We start from the raw sequence: 20455 nt of genomic DNA on the forward strand, positions 1-20455 counted from the left end.
ATTCGGCTAGTCATAAGTTATAATGGTTGTTATTGTAATGTGGGATTTCAACATTGTGGTCCAAGATTTGACTAGTAATTTTATTTTTGTGTTTTTCTTTCATGTGATTCCTTATAGCGCCAGTTTGTACGTGCATCGGGAGTCTTATCGATAACTTGGTCGTCGTCATACCAATATATTCAGAATTATAGTGCCCACACTCACCAACATTACATTTGAACAAATATATTAAATGGCTATGATCCGTTATCTATTCAGGTTTACTAGTGCAGTTGTTTTTCATCACAAGAGATGACGTTCTTTGGTTGGAGTAGTATATTCGTAGTTTAATTCTATCATTCTCGTTGATTGCTTGGACGTTATTTTCATGATTGTTTTCATAATTTTTTCATCCTATTCAAAAGCAGTTGACATGTGATTTTTATAATATATTACTATGATATTTTCGTTACTATTGCTGGTTTTATTGTTGTTGTTGCTACTTTTTTGTTCTTTTTTTTCTTTGCATTCTGTTATTTTCTGGTTCATGGAATTTTTATATCCATTATTAATAAGTAGTTTGGTGATTCTAACTAGTTCTGTTCTCTTAGTACTTATATCAGAAGAGTGCCTGTAGGCTTGGTTTATAAAATCAGAGATCGTGCTCTCTAAATATGTTTGACAACATTCACTATTGCCATTGTGGCATAAACCTTTGTTTATTGCTTTGGTTTAGACTGAGGTTTTAAATTCATTTTGCATATTTTGTATTAGTACATCTAGGAATGGTAGTTTATTGTCAGTTGATTTTTCCATTTTAAACATTAATTTTGACAAGTTTAGTCATTGTAAAAATCTTGCTATTTGATCACATCTTCATATGTAGCAAATATATCATCAACATATCGGCAGTATATATTAGGTTTTAGCTCTGGTTCTTCTTTAAATAACATTTCTTCAATATGTCCAACATAGAAGTTTGCGAATATATATATATATATATATATATATATATATTATATATATATGTGTGTGTGTGTGTGTGTGTGTGTGGTGTGTGTGTGAACAACTCTGCATCTCTGCCAAAAAATATGAAGAAGTTTACAAAAATAAATGTGGGTTTTTTTTAGCAAAAACAATTATAATGCAGATTTTAAATACAAAATCCAACAACTTTGTCTTGTTAAGTTTCCCTTATAAAAAAGGTTAGTAATTAAATGAACTAAATGTGAGTCTCCCTTTAAAAAAAAGGTTAGTAACTAATAGCTAATCAGGCAAAAGTAACTTTAAATGTTTTAATTTTTATTTAATAATATTTGTACTAACAAGAAACACATTCCAAATTAAACTGTACACTGATGTATGTATCATATTAAAATATCCAAATAGAACAAAGATAATATAAACATTATATTATAATACCAAATAAACATCTTGTTCATGTTAACAAACTCTCTCTAAAAAAATTAAAAGTATTATATCAGAAAAATCAATAGCACACAAACAGCAGATATAAATATGTGTCAAACGACACATAACACAGAATGTAATAGGCGAGGATCCATTTGTCATATTCAAACATGGTCACTGTGTAACAGGACCAGGGGATCTAAACTATTAGGCCATTACGCCACCAACAATATAAATAACCTTAACCTAAGTTTGAGTTTATTAATAATAAAAATAGCAGTTTTATAGTCAAAAAAGTAGTTGATTTTTGTTTAACCTTTCTTTCCACACTTATTCAACATATAAATATAAATTATTAAAAAATATCACTGCCTTTTCAGTTTTGATTTATTTCTGGTCAGAAAATAATCAAAGCTAAAACTGCAATGATATTTCTTGATAATTGTATTTATGACAGTCCTAACCCTTAACCTTAATTAATTATATATATATATATATATATATATATATAATAACTAATTTTTATATGTGGTTATAATTACTTACAGGATACAATATGAAATAGGAAAAAATAGAAAAATGTGAAAGTACCTGTTTCACTCATGACTGAATTTTTTTTTCTGTTAGGGCAGGTAGATGAAGGTTGGTGAGTAGTCAGTAGTTGCTTTCAGCAAACAAGCCTTACGTTACAATTTACATGCAAATTAAACAAATCAGGCTTTAATCTCTAACTAAATTTAATCTTAATGTGACAAAAAATTTCAAAAAACGTCACAAATTTTATCGATTTTATTCTCTAATTATTTTGTATTATTATTAATATTATTAATCTGCCTCTAACTGATAGATTTCAATATAATTACTTATATTTTAATTTAATTTTTAATAAGAACAAAAATGTATTTTTCATTTTCACCACAAACTCCAAATTAAAAAACGGCAATAACAAATTGTAATTATTTTTTACAAAATGCCCAGCAACCTAGTTTTTGACTAACTTTTAATAAAGAAGACAAAATAATTTTTCAGAGGTTACAAGGTAAATAATTTCCTAACAACTAACAACTGCTGGTATAACAAAAACGAAATGTTAATTCGCTTTAGGGCAACCGCATAAATAAGCGAAGCTTGTGGGCGGCGCATTATGTTTTAATATAAGTACTTGCATATGCATGAGGTGCACGTGACAGCAGCTTTCTTAGCATGTTAGTTTTATGTTTGCACACGTAGCAGCTGCTTAATTACCGCCATTTTATAGTCTTTAAAAAAAACAGATATGAAAATTTTCAGTAGAAATTTGAAATGTAATAACGTTGATCGGGAAGGATTTGCGTTATAAATATTCACCCGAAACCGAGATTTATCTGCCACTCAGTTAATCCTTGTATAAATGTAATACATGTCTATGAAATTTAAAGATGGAATTTGAGCAAAAACAACTGAACTTAACTTTATTAAAAAAACATTTGTAATCATATAATCGCTTCACTTGCACAACAATCAATATTTGTCTACTTCTTGTAAACTCCCTCTTTAAAATATAATGAACGAGTGTTGACGTCAATGACACTTTTACTTTCAAAGATGTATATAGTCTATTCTATAATGTATAAGGAAGAATACGATAGGACAATTCTAAAGAAGGAATGAGACCTTTGATGTTATCTATTCTTTCATGTTTTTTCATATTTTTTATTTTGAGAGCAATTACTATATTCCACATAGGAATTGAAATAGAGCACTTTTGCTGATATTGTTAAATTTAAATCATTGCAAAGTCTTAATATTTTAACCAGCCTATTCAATATTTTCAAAAATATTTAATTGAAGAATGTAATATTCTCATACTTTCTTAAGACGCCCGAAATTTTTATGTCAATCGCATTTTTGAAATAAATAAAACTGATCGTTTGCCATGGAATTATATATATAATTCAATGTCGTTTGCATATATATATATATATATATATATATATATGTTGGTAATAGACCATAATTTGACATAGAATATTGTAAATATATATATATATATATATGTGTGTGTGTGTGTGTGTGTGTGTGTGTGTGTGTGTGTGTGTGTGTGTGTGTGTGTGTGTGAGTTTATTCGTGTGTGTATTATTGGGTATATTTTTATAGCGCCCTTTCACAAAATCTCAGAGGTAATAAAACAAAAACCAAAAAAAAATAACAGTAAAACAATGAACAATTCATTGCGCAAACAGGAGCGTTTTCAGTTCTTTCCTGAAGATTAAAATTGCACTGGTTACCTATAAAATATAAAATAGTTTTTAAAATATGCACATTTTATGTATTAGTCTCAATCTAAATTATTTCCTAAGTACTTATCAGATATATTAATTAAATCTAAACGCTCCGGTTAACGATCGTCTTCTTGTTCTCACTTCTTCTTCACTCGTCTTAAACACTCTTTTGCTAAATCCTACATTTGCTTTTTCTAGCCCTTTTCTCTGGAATTCTAACCTATCTAACCTAATTCTCTGACTACCTCTCCATCACTTACGAAGTTCAGAGCGTATCTCAAGACCCATCTGGTTGCAAAATTCATTGAGGAGCGCTGTTGAACATCGCGGAAATAGCGCTTTATAAACTATTTGATTGATTGATTGAATAATTGATTGATTGATTGATTGATTGATTGATTGATTGATTGATTGATTGATTGATTGATTGATTGATTGATTGATTGATTGATTGATTGATTGATTGATTGATTGATTGATTGATTGATTGATTGATTGATTGATTGATTGATTGATTGATTGATTGATTGATTGATTGATTGATTGATTGATTGATTGATTGATTGATTGATTGATTGATTGATTGATTGATTGATTGATTGATTGATTGATTGATTGATTGATTGATTGATTGATTGATTGATTGATTGATTGATTGATTGATTGATTGATTGATTGATTCCTTCTTCTTTATTGCATAATATTCTGTGATTGAACAGACCAATTCTTGAGTTACAAACTCTATCACAGATTAGACAACAATAGGAGTCTTTTAAAGGATTGAGAGATGACGGTGCTTTTCTTTTTTTGCGCCTTTCAGAGGCAGTTTCAGATTTTTTAGATTGTCCCACTATAATACCATCTCTAACACTTTGTCTCCATGCAGTTCGATCCTTATCAATGCGTAAAGTCCTGATGTCTCGCTTGTTAATTTTGGACGACCAATTGTTTTTTTACCCCTGACCAGTTTGGCTTAATGAATTTCTTTAGGGATTCTGACATATGGTGTACCTGTCCGAGCCAGCGTGGTCTTTTCTGCGTCAGAAGCGCATAGATACTGCACATATTAGCTTTTTTTAACACTCCCTGATTTGACACCCAATCTCTCCATGAGATGCGCATAATGCGTTTCAGGCAGTGTATGTGAAAACTATTCAATTTATGCTCTTGATACATAAGTTGACCAATTCTAACTGCAATAGAGCAAAGTACTCAAAACACATATGCTGTATACAAGTTTTTTGGTAGCTGTAGTAAGTTTAGTATTTTACCAAACACGATTTGAAAGTTTTGCCATGACTCCTGGGGCTTTTGCAATTTGTCTTGAAAGCTCTATGTCAGATTTAAGTTGCCTGTAATTGTTGGCCCAAGATAAGTAAATTGATTTACCGCATTAAGAGTATGATCACTGTTGATTATCGGTAATTCGTTTCTACCTTGAGCAAGTATTTCGGTTTTGGTAAGACTTTAGGTAAGCCTAAATTCTCGACATGCATTTGCCAAGATAACAATAAGGTTTTAACAGATCCTTCAAATTGCACAACAGAGAGCTGTTATCATTCCCAACAGTTTAGAAGAACAAACAACATCTAGTAACTAAGTCAAAGGCTTTAGTAAAATCAATGAAAGCAATAAAAAGTTGCTGTCTTTGTCCATTTCATTCAAAGATGGCAAACTTTGAACTTTTGACTACGCAGCGGCAGTAGCAACACTCTTGGTTTTATAGAGTTCTACAAAGTTTTTAGCCTATTTTTCCATTTAAGATGCACGGTTTTTAATTATAGCACCATCTTTTGATTTGAGTGGAACTCATCTGCTAACATTTGGTCTAAAAGTTTTTTTATATCTCCATAAAATCCCTTTGCATTACCAGAATCAGCAAAAAATTGAATATTTTTACAAAAATCTTGCCAATATCTATTTGCACATTGTCTAGCAAGTTTCTGTGTTTTTTTTCTTGAATCTCTAAAAACAGTATGTTACTTTGTGTGGGTTCTCTTTTGTAAGCTATCCGAGCTTTTCTTTTGTTCTTTTTTTAGCAATTTCCATTTCTGACAAGTTTGTTTCATACCAATCTTTATTTTTTTAGTTTTATTTTTCAAAAAAACAATAGGCGTAACGCAGATCCTTGAAGAAAACCAAACGACGACGATTTTTTAATCTTAGATAGTCATCAAGGAACAAAAAATGCTATGTAGGTAAAATTTTTAGAGAAAAAAATAGTGCCAGAGAATCCAATTAAATGCTGTAATTTATTAATTAAAATCACATAATCAACTCAATCAAAAGCCTCATTTGTGCCAAGCAGAACAAGGAACAAAACTCATCAATTGCAATAAATAATTCTGAAGCTTTATTAATGAGTGCAGTTTCAGTCGAATGGAACCAACAAAAACCAGACTGGCAAGATGAAAGAACATCATTTACGGACAAACAGCAATGCTACGGCCTGTTGACAAATTTTTTCAATAATTTTAGCCAAAAACGAAAAGTTAAAAACCGGGCGATAATTCGCATGTTTCAGCAAAGAAGGAAACTGGCCTCAGTAAATGGTTAGGATTAGAGTATGTGATAAGTGCTAAAAATTGGAGGAATAAATCAACGTAAAAACATGGGGTGGCAATGTGTTAAACTGTTGGATGGATCTCGTTGTTTCATCCAACCTGTTATTGCTAAAAATGATATCAGTGATGAAATCCATTTGGACATCAAAAAATTATCAGATGTCACAAGTGATCTCAGGGATGAAGATGATATCTATGCTCTGAATCGCACCGTCAGTTTTAAGGCCAACGGAATGAACTTGATTCATTCGAGAAATCACTCGATGATTTTAAAACTGAAGTCAAAGAGTCAGGGTCTTGTATTGTCATAAGGGGTATTGACTCTGTTAGAAATGACCTGAAATCCATTAGCAAATCCTTAAATTAAACTTATGACGTCAAAAAAAAATAAAACAACATTGTCATTTTAAACCTTGCCGAAATTATGGCAAAGATAAAAATACTGTTTTGTCGGCTGTAAATAAGCTGACAGCCGATTCTGTCAAAGCTGTGGATAATTTAAAAAATTACCGAAGCTAGTACTCCACGCCCGGTTATAATAAAATTTGTCAATTTTGCTCTTAAAATAAAAGCGATGTCAAAAATTCGTTATATAAAATCCCCTGACGGCGATCTTAACAAGATCAGGCTTAGTCATGATTTAACTTGCGAGCAGCGCACTGAGTTGCGCGGTCTTATGGCTGATGCAAAGTGTAAGGGTGGTGGTGATCAGCATTTTTTCTATCGGGTCAGGGAAGCAGTCGGTCGATGGAAAATAGTAAAACTTTCAAAGACTCTATTATAGTTGAGTTAAACTTTGGTTTACTAAACATCAGGTTAATTCTTTTTAGCCTAAATAATATTTACAAACTGTTTTCTAGTGGTTTAGATATTTTTTTGACGCTGTGGTAAGCCCTGTTCCGAAAAAGTTAAAATTAACCTTCAAGTTATTAGCCTGTGTCAAACTGTGTTTTTATCTAAATTTGTTGAACGCATAGTTTTTCAGCAACTTGTCACTCACTTAAACACCAATAATCTTTTTCCGGTTTACCAATCTGGTTATCGTCAGTTCAATTCGACTGAGACGGCTTAATTGGATGTTTGTTCAAATTTGTGTTCTTCCACAGATGCTCAGAATGTGTCGTTGCTTGCTCTTTTAGACATGAGCTTTGTCTTTGATTGTGTCAATCACTCATTACTTATGCAAGCTTCAATAATTATATGAAATTTCGCTTTTGTGTTTTTCTATCGTGCACATGCACACCCTTCCTGAGATACAATCTTTGCAAATTTTTTATCGAGCGCCTTCTCAAGCGTCATGGTATTTTTGTTGTACCTTATACATAAATTAAAATTTAGACAAATACAAATTTAAATTCCAATGTGGTGAGTTGTAATCGGTGGCCTATTTGCTCAGAAGCACGTAAGGCAGCGTCGAAGCAGTTTAATATTATTGGGACTTATGTTTGTGTATGTCTAAATTTTAACTTGTAAGGCAGAACAAAGAAGTCTGAAGCCTGAGTGGAGATGTTTGAAGAGTGTGTCTCAGGAGGGGTGTGCACCATAAGAGAAAGGCAAACCCGAGGTCTTAGGCCCTAGAAAAGCCCTAAATGGGGAGTAACGCCTATAAACGCTGATGATGATGATATACAAATTGAATTATTTTTACAAATGTTCAATGGCTAAAAAAGTTCATAAATTTTCAAGTATTTACAAATGTATGTTTGGCAATAATGAAATTAGAAGGGTAGATTATAAGAAATCATTTAAAACTAATATCCAACAAACAAACTTTTTTTCAAATAAATTTCTTTCTAGCTTTACTTCTTGTGAATTCATCGATAAATTTTGCCGTGTCCAACACCATTTAATGTTTCTTATTTTATGTACAAAATTGCTAAATTATTCATTTTTTGTTTTCCCATTGTGCTCCTCAAATAATTTTTAATTTTCTTCAAAACAGAAAAAGACCTTTCACCGGATGCATTAGAACAGTTAGAAAAGTTAGGGATGTCCGAAGAAGTGTCACTGTAGCTAATGCATCACATATTGCTTTCAAACTTATTAGAAATTACAGTACAGAGTAAATTGCTGATGTTGCAAACGCTTATTAACGTCGAATTTAGCCATTAAATTGAATTATTTTAATTTTTATAATATCTTAAAATTTATTTTAATTATTTCTATAAATTTATTTTTTAGACCAATGGCCAATAATAAAAATAGTATTAAAAATTGAATAATTTTTTAAAATGCTCTTTTATTGGAAAAGTCATTTAAATTCTTTTTTAAAAGCAAAATTTTTCACGCTCTGTTAGCTTTTCAGAATTCTTCCTCATTAAAAAATGAGTTTATCAATTTTTAATTTAAGTTGTTTACTGTTAGGTAATTTTAAACAATTAATTCTATTGTCACTATTTGTGTTATCTTGAGTTTCATTACTTTCTTGCAAAACGAATAAGTATAGAAAATAAAATCATCAAAAAGTAAATCAAATCTGTTGACAATAAAATGGTCTTGATAATAATTTTTCTGTTGATTTGTCATTAAAACTTTGAAATCTTCACCCACAGAGTTTTCTTCGGCAATAAGCATCGAAGAGATCACTGGACCAGATGTAAGTTGCTCCGTAAATGTTCGTGGATCCTTGATACTGATCAATGGCCAGCATCCAACTGGCATCATCGTAGTTCAGATCATACCAACTGTTGTTGTTAGCATCTCGTGTTGGTAGGGTGCCTGAACATTTCCATGTTGTGTTCGTCAGGATGTAACCATCTCGTGTGTAAGCCTCAATGTATTCTGAATTTGCAAACGGGTTGTCGATAAAGTAGTTAATATTGTTTTATAAATTTTAGATAAATTCTAAAAATTACAAAATAAAAAAGTTCAACTGTGAAATTCAACTTTCTTTCTTTAAAAAAATGTATTTAGTTATAAAACAATGTAAAATGTTTAATTCATTTAATAAATTTATAATTTAGTTAAAGGTTATAATAATCAAACATATTTTTGAACTTGTTTTACTTTCAGTAATTTTTAAACAAATCAAATTTTAAATTTAAAAATCGTACTAATTATATAATTATATATATATATATATATATATATATATATATGTATATATATGTATATATATATATATATATATATATATTATCGAAACAATAAAACAAAAGAAATGATGTTAAAAGAAACATTGCACATGGTCTTACTTTCGCCGGATAGGTTGATGGCTTGAATGGCGATGATTTTCACGTCAGAACGAACAGTTGTGGAATAGCCATAACTGCCTGGTGGAATGACTTGTGAAACACCGTCAAGGTAGAGAGCTTCAAGTTCGAAATCAATGAAAACGGTCAGCGTTCGATTGAAAACATCTGAAAAGGCTAATAATTAATTTGTTTTTGTCACATTATATTTGACATTTGATGAGAAAGATTCAAAATTTTAACCTCTCGATGTCAAATGCATGCAACCAAAAACTTCTTTAAAACATTTTGGTGACATACCGCAAAAAATTTGACAAGTTTTGGAATTTTCTTGGAAGTTGAAAGCTTGACAGTCATTACTTTTTGAACAAATGAAAGAACATGAAAGGAGCGCTTCACTAATTGATTTGTTGTTGAATGTTGTTTGCGCTAGAGGCTGGTCACAGCGGCACTCATTTTTCTGCTGACTGTTCAAATGTCTCTTGAAACATTTTGCATTGCCGACAGAATTTTGACTAAACACCAAAATGAAAAGATGGAAAAATTTTATAAAATGATTCATTATAGACAACATATTTTTCTTTCCCTATCAATTTTAAATAAACCAAGAATTTTATTTGAAGATAAAAATCCCTATTTTTAAATGTAACCGTAGTTTATAAATTGTTTGCGAATGAATCATTTATAACGTAGCCTTTTTCTTATTATTATTATATCGTCATTATTATTATATCGCCGAGAAGCAAAGTACTTCATTTTTTCATTATATCGTTATCTGGCTTTTTGTTGAAGTTAATAGTAAAGAATAATAGTGAAGATGAACAAGTGCACATCACGGAAATCGATGTTATTATGTTTACTACTTTCATGACAATTCATAAAATAATTTTTTGAATGCTATGTATCCCTATCTTGCAAGCTGTCCTTTAAAAACATTTCCGTAATTATTAGTAGTATTGTGTGCATGGTTTTGTGTCGTTATTGCATTTTTTGAAATGTTTGTTTTGGAAATGTCGCAACAATATTGTAATTGATTCCTTTCAGTAGTGCATTTTATCATAATTTTCCTTTTGTAGTGGATTATATTTGACTGCATTATTTCTTAATGAACAGAAAGATTATATTGCCTTAGAACTAGACTAAGTAATCTAATGAAATAATTAATGAATAAAATACATTAAATTAGGTACAAACTATTAAATTTTATTTTTGCCCTTAAAGTGGGTTTAAATATTGGTAAAACTTTAAAAGTTAAAATCGCAAATTTATCAGTAAAAGCTATTGAAAAAGCTATTCATATGGATGTTTGAGTGGTAAAACAAAAATATACATCAAAGAATTCTCGATTGATTAAAAATTTTCTAAATATTTTGTATATTCATTCAATACAGTGGCGTATTAAGATTGCCAGGCGCTCTGGCAGCAGGGTCCATCGGCTACCCCTACCATTAACTCATTTATCAAAAGTTTTATAAGAAGAGCCATAATTTAGCAATAAAAAAAATTATATATAGGTTAAACAAAGTTAGTTAACGATTGATCGATCTGTAGCGTAACCGCATTTTCTAAAAGATATATTTTTTTTATTTTTGAATTTGCAAAGTTGACAATGACATGATCAAACAAAAATAAAGGTCTGCATACCTACCTATGTCTGTACGTCTGCACACTTAGCAGTGCTATGTCAGACAAACAGACTCTCCTGTTTAAGTAAAAGTTAGCTTTCGGAACAAAAGTTTGGAATGACGTCATTGCCACAGAGATAAATAAATAAATGTAATTTCCGTGGACTTCTGGTTACTGCATCCGATCGGTTTTCAAAAATTTCTACAAACAGCTCGTTTCCACCAACTATATTTTCACAAAAAATTAAGCAAGTACTCAAAAAAAGACAAGTATTCAAAAACAGATGTAGCCCATCATTTTTAAAATCAATTTTTAACAGTCAACTTTTGTGTTATCTTTGGACATGACGCTAAATCTGACAATAAATTTAAACTCTTTATAAGAGATTTTTATTAACAGCTTCGAGCAATGCATTTTATTTTTTATACCAGCTTATAAATTTAAAACAATAACAGCCGGGCTGAAACTTGAATTTAAAAAATTTTATTCCTTCTCTTTTAATAAGGTATTTTTATGCCATGACGTATGTTTGTGTTTTTGTAATGTATGTTTTATGCTTTAAAAAGTACGTAAAACTTTATAATTTATATAGATATAAAAAGGAATGACAAGCAATGTTTAATTTATGAACTTTTAGATTATATAAACCGTATGTTTATTTTTAGTATTTGTTTTGCACGTGTAACTTTAATACACATGATATATACAATACGATACGATACAATTTTATTCGACCCCAAAACAAATTTGAAGGCACAGGATGACTGTGAGAAGTCTACGGAAAACTCATCGGACACAGCCACTTAACATAAATAGACAAATTTTAAAATCATGCACTGAACAATGTCTCTAATGAACATAGATTAACATTATGTTTCTAATCAAAATACTATATAAAATGTGCGAATACCTAAGTAAAACACACATCATACAACAATTAGATTTTTATAATAACCATATAAAATTCATGTACCTTATATAGATTAGATCTGATCGACCCTTTGTGTTGTATAACATAATAATGAGAATACAGAGAAACGGCCGAAAGAAGATGAAAGCAACGAGTTAACAACTGTAAGACACAATACGAATAACACATTAGCAACTTGTTTGTATAGCTTAAATTTTAATTTTAAAGACTCCTACAGGCAAGCTGTACAAGCAAATTGACAGTGTAGGCATGGTGTCTTGTTCGCAAATTTCTTTTTGGAACATCTTGAAAGCAAAACATTCAGAAGCAATCCTGAATTAAAACGAAACATTTATGCCAGAAACATTGACCACATCTTCGTCGCATACCATGACTATGAACAAGTAAACCCTTTTCTAGCAAACGTGAACCGGTCAAAATTGAAATTTTTATTAAGCAGGTAAGTGATATTTCTGGAGGTTTTGGTATCGTATGATGTATTTACGATTACCGTATATGTAGAAGCAACAAACAAAAAAGTATTTGTTTAAATGGACTAAGCGAATGCACAGAACAGTTTAAAGTAAGTACAGTAAAATCCTTTGTGAACCGTGCATTCACGCATTCATCTTTCATCTTCAACTAAAGATCGCAATACGGAACAGAAAAGAATTACTAATTTACTAGTAAGCAATGGCTACAAAACATCCATTGTAAACACCATTTAAGAGAGACTACAACAGAATAACAATATACTCAAAAACAGTAATAACAACGACATAATCTTACATTACAGTAATCATATGTCAAGGGCACCTAAAATAGCCGAAATCATCCTCAGGCAAATCATAGAAAAGACGTTACACCAACCAATGATACTAATGAAATAAAAATCAGGATATACTGCAAAAATTGTAAAGCATCACAATTGGTTTCAAAGAACAACTGCACACATAAAGACAATTCTAGTTAGAAACAGACTAGGGTGATGTAATTTTGAAATTTGAAATTAGTAATTTTTTCACTTCAATCATTGAGATCCAATTTTTTTTAACAAGAGTTGAACTGTAGCACGCTTAGACACAAGATGGGAATGTTTAAAAAAATAAGCTCTAATTTGTTAAATTTGTTAAAAACGGCGGAAACATATGTAGACATTTTTCAAAATGATTTTTGGAATCACATCAAGTTGAACCAAATTAGGTGGTGAATTGAGAATGATTGACTTTACGTCGGATTCTAAGCATTTAGAAAAGGTGGAAACAACTTATTGATTGATTGAATAAATGATTGATAATCAAAGAGTACAATTTGAAACCTAACTCAACACATTTTTCCAAAGACTGTTAAATAGTGAATCTTCAACCTGAAAAATTGTGCAATTTTGCTGGCAGTTAAATTCGAATTGATGGTTTGGTTTTTGTCATTTACTTTACACAAAATCTAATTGAAAACTTGCCAAATTTATTAAAGGCTTACCATTTTTTCAAAAATGTTTTTCCAGTAAAATGTTTTCTTTTCTCTGTATATTATGTATCAATCTTGTAATGCCGATTTCCAAGCAGAAGCATCCACATCTGATAAAAATCGTCTATAACCGCGTTCCAATTTTAGAAAAAGACGTTTTGCTTTTTTACATTCACCACCAAACCACATAGCTAATGAAACTTATTTATACAAAGCAAAATGCATCAACGCAACAGCATCAACTGCTTCTTGTTTTTGTCAAACATATCAGTAAATTCATCAATATTTTTAAGCTAACAAGACTTGGTAATCGGTGAAGCAGTAATCAATTTAATCAATTTTTTTTATCAACTTTTTCCAGTTTAGAATCGGTTTAGTAACAACTGCAAGTGTCTTGACTATTTTTCCAATCACAAGCCTAATGTGACAATGACAAGAATATTTGTTACATGGACCAACAGCAAAACTATTAATCGAAAACTCGTGCGTTGAAATGACCAAGTCAAATAGTCTTCCTAGTTTTTAGTAGGTTGTGTAATTATGTTCTGTAGACCAAAAGATTTTAATGTCAACAAAATTAATCGCATGTAGATCGTATGGGTTTTTTGAATACAAATTAAAACCGCCGCAGATATGTATATTTGAACTCATTGTAAAGTGCTTCAAAACTGATACAAGCTCCTCAAAGAAATTTGGTTGAACCTGCATTGAACCCGGGCAAAAAAGACATTAAAATAAAACTAAATTGTCAACGTGAACCTTAGCAGCTAACGCTTCAAAAGATTGAAATATAGGAAAATCAATTCACATAATGTTGAACATCGATATAAAGTAACTCTGATTAAACCTCCGTGTGAAGGATCATGTGGTCTGATTTAATCTATAATAAAATTGTAGCCTGGTGGAATTGCCAATTTTACTGAGAAGTTATCAGAAGATTTATGCCATGTATACACCAACATCCACACTAAAATAACCAGTAACTAGATCATGTATTATGTATACTTTTGGTGTTAGTGATGTGATCTGATATTCCAGAAACCAAAATTTAACAATTTTGCACAACTTTTAAAAAGACCACAGTTTATTTTCATTCAACCTTGACCCTTCATAAAATCTATCCCCATCTGACTTTTGAAAGCCTACTATTTTCCATTCTTTAACTTACCTTCTCACCCGGTACAAAATGTACTGACTGTACACTGTTTTTTTGCCTTACCAATCAAAATCTTCAATTAATTTTTTGTTCTAGAGCAATGGTATTCAACGGAGGCGATTTTAGCAAAATTGGAGTCACTGAAAACAAAAGGGGCGGTATGGGGCGATGCGTTGGAAGGTGGCCGTAAGGGGGCGTAAAGTGAATAATGAAAGGACAGGATTTTTGACCATAAAAGCATGTAATACATTTTTGTCAACGTTTTTATTGGCGAAGTGAAAATAGCAAATAATTACCCTGTTCTAATGATATTATTATACAGGTGTATGAAACAAATGATGAGCAATATGTTTAGCTCTTATAGTATACTGAGGTTCGCTGGCTTTCAAAAAGAAATTGTCGTGCTCGTTTTGTAGAATTTTTTGATACCCTCTTGGAATTTTTGAATTTGTTAATTTGCAATGATTTGAAAAATGTTAAAAAGGATTTGTTTTACATATCAGGGATCTATCGCAAAATGAATTAAACGAATTTGCAGCTGCAAGGAAAAATGTTGACACTAATGAAGCAAGACAAATCATTGGCTCTATTATTGAAAAATTAAATATTTTGTATTAAAAGGTTTCAAGAAAAGAGTTTTAAAATTTTTCAGAACTTTTTCTATTAACGAATGAATACTTCCTGAAGACTTTGATGTTTAATGGCGCAACTAGTGGGGGGTATTGGGAGCAATTGCTCCTTCAGAAATATAAAAAATTATTAAAAGGTTCGGTCAAGGCTCAAGATTTAGTTTAAAATAAATGTAATAGGAATTTATTACAAATAACGGTTTTTGCAACTATCACAAACGTACGTTTGTTGTAATTATAGAGATAAATATTCTTGGTAGGTTGGGTAAGTATGGTATAGTTAGTAGTTACTAATGTTTTTTTTTATCTTTCATAATTTTCAAGGCGCAATTAATGCTGAAAAACATACAAAATTAAAAAATATTTACACCGAAGCTTTTGAAAACCTATCTAATATCACAAACTATATTCGACAATCAAAGTCACATTGGAAGAAATTAGTAATTGGAATGACGCCAATGCTGCTAGTAAAGCAAAACAGCTTTTGGTCGCTATTAATCAATCAAAATTTGTAATATCTTTGTGTATATGTGCTCGTTTCAGGTCGCTAATTTTACATATTTTAAAAGCTCTTCAGAATCCGCATATAGATACTCTTCAGTGTATTGAACAAGTTTCTGACATGGCGCTAATTATAAACAATTATCGACAAAATGACAATAATGACTTTCATAACATTTTTGTGAAAGCTGAAAATCTACTGTTCGAAATAATACCTGGTTTGGAAAATTAACTTGTCTTGTTTTTGAACGAGTGCTTGTAAAGTTGTGTCTTATGATGCTACATTTGTATTTTATTTGCCCCCCCCCCCCCCGAAAGTTTGGTCTAGTTGCGCCACTGTTGATGTTTATGCATTTTATCTAAAATTGCTCAAGGAAGATATGACAATTCGCTTCCACGGTAAAATAATTCTAAAAATTTTAAAAGATCTAAAAGTTGAAGTGAGGATTGAAACTTTTGAAACATCTGTTACTGATGTTTAAGTTGATTTACAAAAGAAAACGGGAACTACGAAATGATGAAATCAGCAAAATGAATTTCAATAAAGGAAGTATAACTGAGATGTGGCTGCAGTAAAATGTTAATATTTTTTTATTATTCTTTAAAAAATCAGGATCTGATAGACGCAGAAGCTGTTACACATGCAAGGCAATAATATAATATGGTGACGAAAAATTAACTGAATAAATAAATAACGGAGAAAAAAATGTTTAAACATGAAAAGTATTGAAAATAAAGTATAGTAATTGTATAAAAAGGCAAATAAATAAAGTAATTTATTAACGGACTGGATAATGACTTTGTGAGTTAGTGAGGTGATTGATAAGTAAAAAAACTAAATTGAATAAATGATAAAGTTTTGTTGGATGCTAATATATTTAAGTCTCTTGTGATGAAGGTCTTTTCCTGACTGGATAATGACTTTGTGAGTTAGTGAGGTGATTGATAAGTAAAAAAACTAAATTGAATAAATGATAAAGTTTTGTTGGATGCTAATATATTTAAGTCTCTTGTGATGAAGGTCTTTTCCTGACATGCTGATTGAGTAGCGACTTAATAGTTATGCTTGCGTTGACGAAGGTTGTGTGTGGTAGTTTTGATTGGTCGTAATAAAAGAAGGGTGATGTGGTTGTTATTTTCTACTTTCTTGAACAGTCTTGAATCAAGTGTGTTGAATATTTGAGTGATGGTAGGATGAGATGCAGATATACAGTTGAGGCAAATAAGTTTTTTGATGAGAGATTGTAGTTGTTGAAGTTGTTGTTGTGTAACAAAACCAGACTAGGAGAGAGCTGCATATTTGATGTGTGAGATGATTAATGATTCTGTGATGTCGAATAATTTGATATCTCTGAGACCATGTGAGCGGAGTGTTTTGAGTGCGTGATATGCTTGAAAACCTTTTGTGACGATGTAATTAACATGAGGTGCTAAATTAAGTTTGGAGGTGAATGTGATGCCTAATATTTTTAATTGATTTTTGCGAGTGATGGATGGGTGTTATGGAGGTAATGTTTATTTTTTTTCACGACTATTGTGAATGATGAGCTTGAATGATTTACTGAGGACAGAGTGCAGATTTTGGCCATGTAATTGATGAGTCGAGTTCTGATTGGATGGTGTTTGTTTTAGATGATGGAATGATAAGATAGGTGTCGTCAGCGTATTTGATGATTTGATTAGAGCTATGAAGAGTTTCAAGAGTAGAAGCATTGATGATAAAGGTTGGTCCAAGAACAGAACCGTGAACTACACTAGAATTAATCTGAATTAAATACCCGAAGTTATGGCCAAAAATAGAAATGTTGTTATTAGCATCTTCTTCCACATACATGGTTGAAACTGGATTTAGTGCTGCAACAAGCTTAATGAATAAGCAAAGAAACAGACTGGATGAAGCCAACAGAAGGACCTTCGACCTGCTTTGACAAACATATATATATATATATATATATATATATATATATATATATATATATATATATATATATATATTTATTTATTTATACATATGCTGGTGAAAGACCGAAATAAATGCAGCGTTAGATTGTTTTCTATTACATTTCTCAATAGCTAGCATGAGCTGTTAAAGGGGTTATTAACATATTACGTGCATATGCCATTAGGCTATTGGAATTTATATTTGATACTCCACTTCTGGAATTTTTGGTTATTATGCGTCTTATTGTGACCCATTGAATTATATATAAGAATGGCTTTATAGTGTTGACCTTCATCTCAAGGTCAGGAAACTTGGAAGCAAACTTTTTTAGCACCAAATTGTCAATGGGTTTTTCCGTTTTCCAATCTATATTTAGCTTCTTCCCTGTTAATGTGCCACCGGCGGCATTCTTGTAAACGTTTTTTGCTGCTAAAATCATTCTACGGCAGTTTTAATCGATTTTTAACTTAATAATTTAACTGAATTATGTAAAATTTTTGGAATCATTTATTATTTGATCCATTTTGATTTTATAAAGTTTATTTGTTTAAAAGTTTTAAAAACGTTACATTGTGCCAGGAGACACTAGGCCCAGACTAGTAGAAGAAAAGAGGCTTTGCTTTTTTGTATTTTTATTTAAAATTTTTGACTTTTTATTTTTTTAACTATCGTTAATTAATGTTCAAATATTTTTTATATTGTTTTTATATTATGGGTTTATTATTAGTATTAGGATGCCCTTGTAAAATGGCTTATTGTCATAAGAAATACAGAATACAAAGAGTTTCTTTATTTTAATTTATTGGGTATATATATATATTATATATATATTATATATATATATATATATATATACGATGAAAAATTTTAAATGCAGCTATTTACTTTCAAACTTAAATCATATTTAGACGTTTTGCTTAATGGATGCACATCTCATCAAGCAACAGCAAAGGCAATCAAAGTATTACAAGTCCAGAATCACAATGCTGCAGGCAACAATAAGAAAACTTATGAATGAATGTAATAAATTAAAAAATGAATTAGCTACATACAAAGGTTTTATGTTATGTAACCATAGCAAAATGAATTGAAATTTTGATTAATTTTTTATTTTTTTTTTTTTGCTTCTAGATAAAAAACTCATACCATTTAAAAAGAGTTAACAAAGTATATAATGATAGTTACAAGACCTTTTATATGCAGCTGCATTTTCATGGTCCTCATGCATACCAATTTTTAAGAAAAAGTGGACTAACACTGCCACACTCGAGAACATTGAACAAGTAAAATTTTGTTAATAATGATATTCTGTAAACTAATATTGCTATATAAAGAAATATGTACAGCAAATAAAATATTGCAAATGCTCTTTAATCCTTGATTCGATATCAATAAAGCCTCAAATAACGTATAATAAGAAAATTGGTAGGTTTTTTAAAATATATTTTGTTTGTAAAATTGTGAGTTTAAAATATAGCATATTTTGGTAGCATATGCTAGTTTATTCCTTGTGTATTTTATTTATTTCTGGATTTTTTTTTTGTTTCCCATTTCACCATAAACATTTGTTTTCAATTTATTTAATTTTATTGATGTTAAATGTTAAGCATAAATTATCAAACGCATTGTTTATTTGTGAAGATGACTTTATTGGATATGTTAACTATGGAGATGGGAATGAAGACATAGTTGCTTCAGAGATGTTGATTTTTTATGTTGTTAGTCTGAGAGAAGCTTGGAGGCATTCAATAGCTTATTTTTATACAAATAAGTTATCTCACAAGTTGAAAGATTTTAGAGAAAGCCATTGATAAGTTACATAATGCTGGAGTTAGGGTAAACAACATTTGTTTTTCTTAAAGATATGTTAAAATTTTTATACATTATATTTATTTTTTAGGGTTGTTTCACTGGTAATGGATGGGTTGGCCACTAATGTTTCAGCATGTGGATTGCTTGGATGCTCTTTCACATTTCCAAACATGCAAACAAGTTTCTTGTTCCCAACAACTGGCCAGAAAATATATATCATATTTGATGCATGCCACATGCTGAAATTAATGAGGAATATGTTTCATTCTTATATGATATTTTATAATAATAATCCAATCAAATGGAATCATATTGTAAACTTAGTTAATTATCAGCAACAAATCAAAATGAAACTAAAAAATAAATTAACCAAAAATCATGTAAATTTTGAAAAGCATAAGATGAAAGTTAAATATGCATCTTGAGTCTTTAGTTGCTCTGCGGCTAAATCATTGGAACTCTTAAACGGATTTTATGTTTTTTTCAGACGTTTCTGAAACAATAGCTTTTGTGAAAAACATCAATGATCTTTTCCATATATTGAACAGCAAACTGATACTGGATAGAGAATGGAAGCAATACATTGCAAAGAGCAACCTGACAGCCAGTATAGATAAACTTTATGAAATGAAAGCCTACTTACTAAGTTTGAAAAATTTAGATGGTGTTACATTTACAAAACTCAAGGTTTTTTTTTATATATCTCAATATCTGAACTAAAACTTAATTACAAATAATTTCAGAATTTTTATTTCAGAATAATTTGGCTTGGACAATTGACATATCCCTCAAAAGGAGTATTAAAAGTAAAATGATACATTTATTTATTTTCTGGTAAAACCAATAAATTTTAATGATTTTCAGATCTGCCAAGAATCGGAAAGATTATTAAAAATAAATAATTATTGTTTTAAGAAAAAACTTGTAATTGAAAGCAACATACTCCCACAATGTGTCAACGAAGATTTATTTAACATGGAAAATCATTTCAATGATGTACAGAATGC

At 30.3% G+C, this 20455-nt stretch overlaps 2 protein-coding genes across 2 annotated transcripts; both read right to left on the reverse strand.

The window, feature by feature from the left end:
- Positions 1-8756: 8756 nt before the first annotated feature.
- Positions 8757-11157, reverse strand: HELRODRAFT_164937 (hypothetical protein; the record flags this gene model as incomplete). Its single annotated transcript, XM_009030865.1, has 4 exons — positions 8757-8995; positions 9409-9582; positions 9706-9920; positions 11054-11157. The coding sequence occupies 4 exons, from the start codon at positions 11155-11157 to the stop codon at positions 8757-8759; spliced, it is 732 nt and encodes a 243-aa protein (XP_009029113.1).
- Positions 11158-16975: 5818 nt separating this feature from the next.
- Positions 16976-18075, reverse strand: HELRODRAFT_164938 (hypothetical protein; the record flags this gene model as incomplete). The annotated part of the gene is made up of 2 exons (XM_009030866.1): positions 16976-17094; positions 17805-18075. The coding sequence occupies 2 exons, from the start codon at positions 18073-18075 to the stop codon at positions 16976-16978; spliced, it is 390 nt and encodes a 129-aa protein (XP_009029114.1).
- Between the last annotated feature and the right edge of the window lie 2380 nt (positions 18076-20455).

This window comes from Helobdella robusta, assembly GCF_000326865.2.
Source record: "Helobdella robusta unplaced genomic scaffold HELROscaffold_7, whole genome shotgun sequence".
Taxonomy (NCBI): domain Eukaryota; kingdom Metazoa; phylum Annelida; class Clitellata; order Rhynchobdellida; family Glossiphoniidae; genus Helobdella; species Helobdella robusta.